Source organism: Brassica rapa, chromosome A03, assembly GCF_000309985.2.
Source record: "Brassica rapa cultivar Chiifu-401-42 chromosome A03, CAAS_Brap_v3.01, whole genome shotgun sequence".
NCBI lineage: Eukaryota > Viridiplantae > Streptophyta > Magnoliopsida > Brassicales > Brassicaceae > Brassica > Brassica rapa.
Window position 1 is genome coordinate 14,139,519 of NC_024797.2, and position 10,561 is coordinate 14,150,079.

At 35.2% G+C, this 10,561-nt stretch overlaps 2 protein-coding genes across 2 annotated transcripts; one reads left to right on the forward strand and one right to left on the reverse strand.

The window, feature by feature from the left end:
* Positions 1-1,287: 1,287 nt before the first annotated feature.
* LOC103858670 (tRNA wybutosine-synthesizing protein 2/3/4) lies at positions 1,288-6,161 on the forward strand. Its single transcript, XM_009136068.3, has 8 exons — positions 1,288-2,287; positions 2,959-4,405; positions 4,626-4,755; positions 4,838-5,073; positions 5,165-5,300; positions 5,413-5,489; positions 5,585-5,691; positions 5,820-6,161. The coding sequence occupies exons 1-8, from the start codon at positions 1,552-1,554 to the stop codon at positions 5,912-5,914; spliced, it is 2,964 nt and encodes a 987-aa protein (XP_009134316.1). The 5' UTR covers positions 1,288-1,551; the 3' UTR covers positions 5,915-6,161.
* Positions 6,162-9,417: 3,256 nt separating this feature from the next.
* LOC103858672 lies at positions 9,418-10,326 on the reverse strand. Its single transcript, XM_009136069.3, has one exon. The coding sequence runs from the start codon at positions 9,975-9,977 to the stop codon at positions 9,558-9,560; it is 420 nt and encodes a 139-aa protein (XP_009134317.1). The 5' UTR covers positions 9,978-10,326; the 3' UTR covers positions 9,418-9,557.
* Between the last annotated feature and the right edge of the window lie 235 nt (positions 10,327-10,561).

A 10,561-nucleotide genomic window follows, 5' to 3' on the forward strand; every position in this document is an offset into this window, starting at 1 on the left:
AAATGTTGATGTTCGTGTTCAGGCCCTAGTAGAAGGATTATATATTTACGACACATTCCGTAGTGCATCTTTTGAAGTTGGTCAGGAACCAAAACTTTTGATAACATGCTCTCGCATCTCTTTATGAAGGCTCTCGGACCTTTTTTGGGACCATGTGCCAGCTTCCATAAATCAGTGGTTGATGCTCTATGTCTGATAAACATTGAATAATATATGAATTCTGTTGATAACTGGTGAAAATTTTCAAGTGAGTTCGCCTTCAGTCTCGAGAACCACATTAATGCTAGTACATTAAGACTTTCCGCGAAGAGTTGACAATATCCCGTGTCTTGTTGTCCAGGTGTGCACATCTCATGGTTATGGAGAACGCGGCCATGTCGATATCTGATTGACATTGAGGAAGAAGCAAATTAAAATCATTCTTAATAGTTAAAATCATTCATAATAGTTAAAATCTGAGAACCATTGGAAATATTTCAATAGAGTTCTCGCAATAAATTTTAATAAAAAATAAGAAAAACAGAAAACTGCAAAAAAATATTTCGTTTGAGAATTTTTGTAAAGGGCAATTGTCAATAATAGCACTTTTTGAAGTTTATGTCTCAAAAATAGCACTAGTAGGAGAAAGTCACAAAAATGACATTCATTAAAGGGTAAAATATCCCTAATACCCTTGGTTTAAAATTAAATAAACAAAAAAAAAAAATAAAAAAAAAAAAAAATTTTATAGTTTCAGATTATATGTTTTCAGATTCGAAATTTTTATAATTTTTTTTTTTATTTTTTTATATTTTTTTTCAAATTTTCTTTTTAGAATTTAAAAATAATTTTTGAAACTGTTTTAAAATTTTTTATTTTTTTTATTTTAGTATTTATTTTTTATAAAATTTTAAACCCTAATTCCAAAACCCCACCCCCTTAACTCTAAACCCTAAGGTTTGGATTAATTAACCCAAAGGGTATAAGTGTATATTTACCTCTTTAATGAAACCTATTTTTGTGACTTTGAGCCTTGAGTGCTACTTTGGGAACAAAAACTTGGTTTGGTGCTATCCTAGTCTTTTTCTCTTTTGTATATCCCCTTTACATATACACGTTAATATTTGCTCTTAATTTTGTAATATTGAGAAAAGAGAAAAGACTGTAAAACATCCATTTTACACATTAGAAATACATTTTGATATAAATATTTTCTTATGATTAAGGTATTCTATGAACATCTAAAGATTTGATATGCTTAATAGGTCTCTTTCAACTTCACTGGAAGACAAGATAATCAATGTACAGACCTTTCTGCTAAGTACACTGCCACTTCCCAATTTACTAATTTAGAAACATTGTGTAGTCCCTTTATCAGCATGGAATGAGTACGATTGAACCGGAATGTTTAAAATCCCAGAACCGGTTGACACACGTAGCAGACAGAACGCTGTCGTATCATTGTATCTAAACGACAGCGGCTGTGACCGTTTCGTAAGACGATGACGCCGAGGGGTTTATGAAACCTGAGCTTAGCTAGGGTTTCTCCTCGACATCAACCTCGAGAAAAAAATGGAATTCGAGAAGAGGAAAGCCGCGACGCTAGCCTCAATCCGCTCATCAGTAACCGACAAGTCTCCAAAAGGCTTCCTCGACGAGCCCATCCTCCCTCTCCTCGAAACCATCAACCACCACCCTTCCTACTTCACCACCAGCTCCTGCTCCGGTCGAATCTCCATCCTCTCCCAACCCAAACCACAATCCACAACAAACCCTTCATCCAAGAAGAAAGCTCGCGGCGGCTCGTGGCTCTACATCACGCACGATCCGGCAGATCCGGAGTCAGTACTCCACCTCCTCTTCTCCCCACCGTCGGAACCACTTGACCAGCCCAGCGAGTTAGTCTTCCGATTCGAGCCGTTGATCATCGCGGTGGAGTGCAAGGACGTGAGGTCGGCTCAGTTTCTCGTGGCGACGGCGATCTCCGCGGGGTTTAGAGAGTCGGGGATCACGTGTTGCGGAGAGGGTAAAAGGGTAATTATAGCTATAAGGTGTTCGATTCGGATGGAGGTGCCGTTGGGTGATACGGGGAAGGTTATGGTGTCGCGGGAGTATGTGAGGTTTCTTGTGGACGTTGCGAATGAGAAGATGGTTGCTAATAGGAAGAGGACTGATGGGTTTGGTTTTGCTTTGTTAAGTAACGGTTTCAAGAATCCAGATGATGCTAATGATGTGGACGAGGAGGATAATTTCGAGAATCTAGCTGAGAATCATGAGTCGAGCATCAGCAATGGTGACTTGCTTCCTGGTAATTCGCTGAGCTCAATCTTGTATATGGAATTTATGTGTATCACTAGGACTTAGGCCTGAGCATTTCGGGTACTGGTTATTTAGGATATGATAGTTTGGGTGAATTTAGGATCCATTTAACAACTGAGAGAGATTCGGTTTGGATCATTTAGTCCTCCGTTCAGGTTGGTTCCAGTTCGGTTCGGTTTATCCAGAAAATTCGAATAAAATATTGCGTAATTTGGGTAAAATGTCTCGTATGGTTAAAATAAAATTATAAAATAGTTCGGATTATTTCCGTTTAATTTTTTGGATACTTTTGGGTAACTTGTTTTTTTTTTCAAATATTTTTAGATATTTTTAGTAGGTTTATAAGTTATATTTATAGATTTTTGGTTATTCTAATTAATAAGTATAATTAATATTTTAGGTATAAAAAGTGTATTTCTTATATTAGGTTCCGGTTCGGTTCTTGGGTTGTTTCAGTTTGGATATTTTATAGATATATATAGGAACTGTTCTGAGTATTTGTAATCTCTGGTTTGGTTTGTTTCTGGTCTCAATTTTTCAGCTTTTATGGTAGTGCTAGAGTATCATTGGTCAAGACTTTGAGTCATGCTATTTGGTTTGCAGGATAACTTTCCAAATTTTAAACGTGACAACCACTTTCCATATCTAAATCATTGGCAGGGCCTCATCAAGATCTTATGCCGCTCTCAACAATATCCATCACCGGGGAATCTGTTGAGAAGCTTCACATTTGGGGACATTCAGCTTGTACTATAAATAAAACAGACCGGAAAGAAGTTATTGTGTTTGGTGGCTTTGGCGGTTTTGGTAGACATGCTCGAAGAAACGAGTCTATGTTGCTTGACCCTTCAGGCGGCACCTTAAAGTTAATCACAGTCCATGAATCTCCATCGCCACGACTCGGACACACAGCTTCGATGGTCGGCGATTACATGTTTGTGATTGGTGGAAGAGCTGATCCCTTGAATATTCTGAATGATGTGTGGATGCTTGATATATCTAAGTGTGAGTGGAGCTTACAGAGATGCATTGGATGTGAATTTCCTCCGAGGCATCGTCATGCAGCAGCCAAGATTGGCTCAAATGTATACATATTTGGGGGGCTTAACCAGGATAAGATACTATCCTCGTTGCACATTTTGGACACAAAGAACCTTCAGTGGAAAGAAATTGAACAGAGAGGTCCATGGCCCTGTGCGCGCCATTCTCATGATATGGTTGCATATGAGTCTCAGTTATTCATGTTCGGAGGATACAATGGTGAAAAGGTACTAGATGATCTATATAGTTTTGACGTCCAAAGCTGTTCTTGGAAACTCGAAATGGTTTCAGGAAAATGGCCTCAGGCCAGGTTCTCACACTCGATGTTTGTGTATAAACATGTTATTGGCATAATTGGAGGCTGCCCTGTTTCACGAAACTGCCATGATTTGGTTCTGCTAGATCTGAAGCACCGGTTGTGGAGGAGTGTGAGACTGGACTTTATGAACAAAGAGTTATTAGTTCGAAGTACAGCTAGTGTGATTGGTGATGATCTTATTGTTATTGGGGGTGGAGCTGCTTGCTATGCTTTTGGGACAAAGTTTAGTGAACCAGTGAAAATCAACTTGCTTCAATCATTGACTATGAGTGGAAATGATGTTGAGGCTTCTATACAAGTGAAGACTGAAGCTTCTCTGTCTCAACCCTGTGTCATACAGTTAGAAAGAAAGTATGCAAAGTTGGGCAAGGACATACTTAAAAACTTTGGATGGTTAGACCTTGAGAGGAAAGTTTATTCACACGAGAAAGGTCTTTATATCTGCTTCCCTGTTACAGAAAAGTTCTCTGCCCTCTTCCATGAAAAGCAGCTTTTGGACAAGGATTTAGGAGGGTCAGAAGATAATCACCTTACCAGCCAGCTCACAAAGGGTCTATCACTGAAGGAAATATCCAGCTCTGTGGCTTTGAATCTGTTAAAGGAAGTTGGTGCTAGAAAATTCACTAATGTAGCTGTTGAAGCCAAAAAAGTAGCAAAGTCCCCTTTACAAAGAATGAAAGAAGCTGTTACGTCTATACTTAAACAGAAAGGTCTACCTGAGGAGCTTTTGGATGAGCTTCCACAGAAGTAAGTGTTACACAATGCTAATTTTATTATGTCCGGGGACTGAAAAGTTTTTTATAGGGGATTGTTGATTAGGCGTGCACGCAGACCAGTTTTTTAAATGGTAGATTAAATTATTTAAATCGTTAAAAGAAAATCGTTTCACTTAGGTCCATTTGCCGATTAGGACATACACTATTTTTTAGACACTGATAATTATTGTGTATTTTTCTTCTATTCGTAGATGGGAACGGCTTGGAGATATTGTTGTACTTCCTGTAACATCTTTTAAAGATCCAGCTTGGAGCTCTATAAGTGAGGAAGTTTGGTCTGCTGTTGCTATATCCCTCAGTGCCAACCGTCTTACACGCCAAGTATGTTTAAGTGTAACCTTTTTATTTGATAGTTGTAGTAAGCACTTTGTCTCACCATCCCCTATTTGCATTTGCTTTCAAGGGACGTGTGGAAGCCAACGGTACAAGGGATAGTACATTGGAGATTCTTGTGGGAGACGATGGATGGGTTGATCACCGTGAAAATGGGATCTTGTACTCTTTTAACGCTACCAAGTGCATGTTCTCATGGGGTAATCTCTCAGAAAAGCTCCGTATGGGTAACGTGGCCTGCGAAAATGAGGTTGTGGTGGACCTGTTTGCTGGAATCGGATACTTTACCCTCCCGTTCCTTGTGAGGTATGCCACCATTAAACAAACGAAGGAAGTCTTACAACCACAAATGATCTCTTGTAGCTTCAATTCATTCTTAGTAAGTATACTTTTGCAGGGCAAAGGCAAAGCTGGTATATGCTTGTGAATGGAATCCTCATGCTATTGAAGCACTTCGTCATAACATTGAAGCAAATTTTGTTTCTGACCGTTGTATCATTCTTGAAGGGGATAACAGGATCAATGCACCCAAAGTACGTTGATGACACTTTATAAACTGCTCATAATCTATTCAATCTTGTGCAAATTGTTTTAAGTGTTGGACTAAATAAATTGCTTGGGGTTTGAAATCTTTTTCATTCTCAGGGAGTAGCTGACAGAGTCTGTCTTGGTCTTATCCCGACCAGCGAAGGAAGCTGGATCACAGCTATTCAGGCGTTAAGGTCGTTTTAGTTTCCTTGAACTTGGTTCTTGTACATAAGTTTGCGAAGTAATGAATTCTCACTAATCTCCCTGTTCATGGTATTGGAACTTGCAGGCCAGAGGGAGGAATACTCCATGTGCATGGAAACGTCAAGGACTCGGATGTGAGCAGTTGGTCCGAGCATGTATCCAAATCATTAAGTGATATCGCCAGAGCCGAAGGTAAACGACTATTTTGTCAAACGCTTTTTGATTTTGGTTACTAAATCAAGACTGATGTAGTGTGGTTTTCTTTATTTTGGTTAACCACAGAATAACTCAGGTTTATATTTTGGTTTGTCATGGTTTAGGTCGTAGCTGGGAAGTTACAGTAGAACATATAGAGAAAGTGAAATGGTATGCTCCTCGGATTCGCCATCTTGTAGCCGATGTGAGATGCAGATGAAAGATGATTACAGCAAAGAGACATCCCATTGTATTGTGTAACATGTAAGATCTCAGTTTTGATGACCGGTTTTCACTTTCTGAGACATTGGTTTCACTAGCTTAACCAATTATCTGTACCCGTACCATTTGTTACATTTTTGGGATTGTATGAATTTTTATTCTTGAATTATTATGGCTATTTTTATTTTCTGTTGTAAATGAACGGATATCAACATTAAATCTAATTAAAAAACCTTTTATTTGTATTTAATCTGATCTACAAAATATCTGAACATGGTTGTTCGGGTATATGTATTGTCCGAATGTGAACGGATATCCAACATTTTTTAAAAGTTGGAAAAATCCAAAAACTAAAGCTGAATAAACATCAAAATATCCAAGGAAGAAAACAACCAAAATTTTTTTTTAATAAAAGATAATAATGCATTTATACTTTTAAAGTTAACTAATCTAAGATTTAAAGTTTAGAATTATTGTTGAAAGCTATTTGTGACAAAAACATAAAAATAGTTATTTGAAAAAATAATCTAGAGAAATTCTTTTTTTTTTTTCATCTGAATTTGATTTATAAAACTAAGAACCATACAAGGATAAAATCCAAACCGGCAGAAACACCTTAAAATCCCCGAAAACTTAGCCCACAAAAGGGAATCTAAAATCCGTATATAGAAAATAAATCCAAAACACTTTTAGAACCTATAACTTTTTCTAAAAAAGTATTTGATTGTTAAAAAGAAATTTGAATATTTTCAGGAGTTTATTTTCTTTAGTTACCATTCCCATATATAGAATATTCTGTTCTTCTTCATTGTCTTTCCAGTAAAAACAAGTTAAATTTAGATTTTATTCTAGGAGAGCATTTTCAGCAAATTGACAAAGAGCAATTTCTCAAATAGTCCATTTTAAATTTTTATCACAAAAATAGCCTACAAAAAAATAAAATGATTAAAATATTTTTTTTTATCTTAAATTTTTTTGTTATTTATTATTTATTTTAAAAAATTTGAACATATCCCTAAAACTCAACCGCTTAATTCTAAATCTTAAGTTTTAGATTAGTTAATTCTAAATATATAAATGCATATTTATCTTTTAATAAAACATCTATTGGTCATTTTCTTTTTTAAAAGTCTATTTTTGTAAAAATAAACTAAAAAAAAGTTATCTACGAGAATTTCTCTTCAAAATTTCATATATTTCTTTTGAAATTAATTATATTAAGTCCATGATAAAAAGCACTGTGACAAACTTACAAAGTTCGTCAAGGGAAGGAACGACGGAAAAAAAAGATTCATGTTGAAATAGGTCTTTCTCCCGTTCGATTGGGCCGTTCTCAAGGTCTTCTTATTATTAGACCTTATATAATATTCAGTCTTTTTGGGATAGTGTGCTAGTGAGATGAATGTATGTTCTTACTTTTATATGGATAAAAATATTTGTTTAGATTGTCGGTTGAAATACTTCTTTTAGTTTTGGTTTTGAGAAAAATTCAAAATTAAAATCAAGTTTACATTTGCTTTTGTTCATCCATAGATGTGGTTTTAAAATTTTCTTCTTGGATGGTTTTGGATTAATAACTAATTAGTTGCGGACCATTTTGTAGTTAGTTGTTAATTACCTTAATGATAAAGAAGAAAAGGCTATATGCCTTCAACACCAACCGATTACTCTATCAGGTCTAGTCAGGAATCTCTACAAGAAAGTAGTTACCAAACTAGTCTATAGTACAATATAATTAAATCATTTAATTTATTCACTTCGGTTAGAAATCAAAATTCTGTTGGGTTTTCAGTTGATGTTTGGGTTAAAATAAATTTTGATGTAATTCTCTGGAATCAAATTGTTTGCTTCCAACATGTCTGAAGCTAATTTTAAATTTGTGCATACTCATCTAGTTATGAACAATTGTACTATAAACGATAAACGATTAAAAAAACGAAATGTGATTAACATGATAAAGCAAAGAAAGAAAGTATAGGTCAACGTCAACCAAACAAGAACTAAGTAATCGAAAAGAGCTAATGTGTTTTAAAGTTAATCAAAGAACCGACAAGATCGTGAAAAATGAATGAGTTGTGTGTGGCCATGTTCGGTCTTACAGCCTTTTCCAGTTTCTGTCTCTCACAACTACCCAATTTTCCATTATTACATCGAATTTATACTATTAAATTGAGTTGAAAATTACTTGTAGGAAAAAGGATAACTAACGTCGTAACGCGTTATAAAGTATTTTCCATTGTCATGGCCATATATAATGTCGGGAGTATTATATACGTCTTTTCTTCGACCATTATGTAAGTGGCTACACATACATTGATTAACCTAGAACTAAAATTTCTTAAAACCTTTATAATTTTCAATCAGACTTCGACACATCCGTCACTGCATTGCCTTTTTTTTTTTTACTTCACATGATGCTGGTCGACGAACTAGACTACTTGACTCGGGATTAAACAATCTTTAACTTATCATTCATAAAATTTGGTATATGAAATAATGTATATGAAAGAACGTTTTGCAGACAGGTTTGGCAGCTTGTCTTAATCCGTCTTAACCCACCTACAAATGCTTTCCATGACTGGAATGAATTGCTATCTTGGATCAGATCGTCTGTTATTCAAAGCCCTATCCTTCTCCGTAAGTTGGCTGTTCAATCAACGATATACCACTTGGGGAAGCAGAGGAACAACGTTTATCACAACAACATCATCATTGGACCTGCAGTGATCGCGAGAATGATCTACAGAGAAGTGAGGAACACAATCATGGCAAAGGAAAGATAGGAAGAAATTTCATAATCTCTTGTCAAGTTGGATTATCTAACTAGTAGGTTTTATTAGCTGTTGTTGCTCTATCTTATTTTTTTCTTATTTTTGCCAAGGTAGAGTAGTTTTTAGATTACGCTTTTTGTATAATCCGAACATCATTAATATGATATTAGCATTCTTAGCAAATAAAAAAGAACGTTTTGCTTCAAGTAGATTAAAAAGGGAATAATAATGATATTTTGGTACTCATGAGTCAAGGCTCATGTGTCGTATAATTGCAAGTAAAGTACGGGCTGATATGTTGGACAAGATTTTCTTAGTGAGTGGTATATCTTTAGTTTTGAATTTTTCTTTTGAACTCCATAGTAAAACGATATATCGTAGAACAGTTTTTGTCTTTGTTCTTCTGCTTTGATAAATTGCTTTACCTCAGTTTTAATTGTATAGTCAACTGTGGCCTAACTAAAATAATACATATATGGTTACGCTAAGTTCACTTAGAGTCATCATTTTCATATTAATTAACCATCACCTATTCTCTTTTTTTTTTTTGAACAACATCCATCACCGATTCTCCAAAATAGATTTTCCTAACCATTACATCAACTGTAACCTAATCACAGCCTAAATCAACTATTTTTTAAAAAAGATATTGAAAACCATTTAATAAAGCCATAAAAACTAATTAAATTTTAAAATCACTTCCTGATATTTTAACCATGTATCTTTTTTCTTTGGTGTAAAAACCATGTATATTTCTCTCCAAATCAAAAATTAATGCGACAGATAACATGATTTACGTGTATTTATTAGTTGAAGGGAATCGAAGTATATTATATAGGAAAATATTAAAACAAAAAACAGTTCATATCATCAAACTTGAAGAGAGAATAGAGGAGGAAGATCAGAGATAGTTCGTGAAGAAGACGAGGACGACAACAATCGTTTAAACGATTTGATGAAACGAGAGATAAGATTTTTGCAAAGGCAACTATTATTCTTCCTCAGCTTCCTTAGCTTCTTACCGATTCTCATTCTTATTCCAGCTACTCTGATTATAATCAACGGTCCAGATGATCTCTTCCTCTGGTGCTGCTGTCTTGTCCTGTTGTCTGCCCGTTCTAGAACCTTCTGAATAATAAACTGAGCTCTTCTGTGAATTAGCTCTTGGGGATCTTCTTTTTCCATCTTTGTGTATACGTATGGATTATTCCTCGCCATTATTGCCGTTGATTGATCCTTGTGAGTTTTGTCCTTTGGAGTATTTAGAAAGATTGTGCAAGCTAATAACATGAAGTACACATAAATATATAGTGAGGGAGGAGGAGGGCGAGGGCGTGAAAGAGACCATGTGAGTGTTATTAATTGTTGCGTTGTGTATGACTAAATGAGTAATACTGTACATATACATGTGGATTATTTTTCTAAGTTTGTTTGCCTGCCAGGACCATTCACTTTCACACATATTTTTCGTACTTTATATCATTCAATAACTACAATTATGTAAATATTTAGATATATCTGATTTTTTTTGGTAAAATAGATATATCTGATGATTTATAATGTTTACAACAAACAGATCTAAATTTCTATAAGTGGAGGATTCACTGTGCAACATATATAACAATTCAGCTCGCATAAGTGATCGAATATATACCATCTGCAATATTAATAGAGAAAAAGACTAAAATAGCACTAAATCAAGTTTTTGTTCCCAAACTAGCACTCAAGGCCAAAAGTCACAAAAATAGCATTCAAGGGGTGGGGTTTAGGGTTTAGAATTTAGGGTTTAGAGTTTAGAGTTTAGGTTTTAGGGTTTAGAGTTGAGAAGTGAGGTTTTGGGGATAAGATTTCAAATTTTGAAAAATAAAAAAATT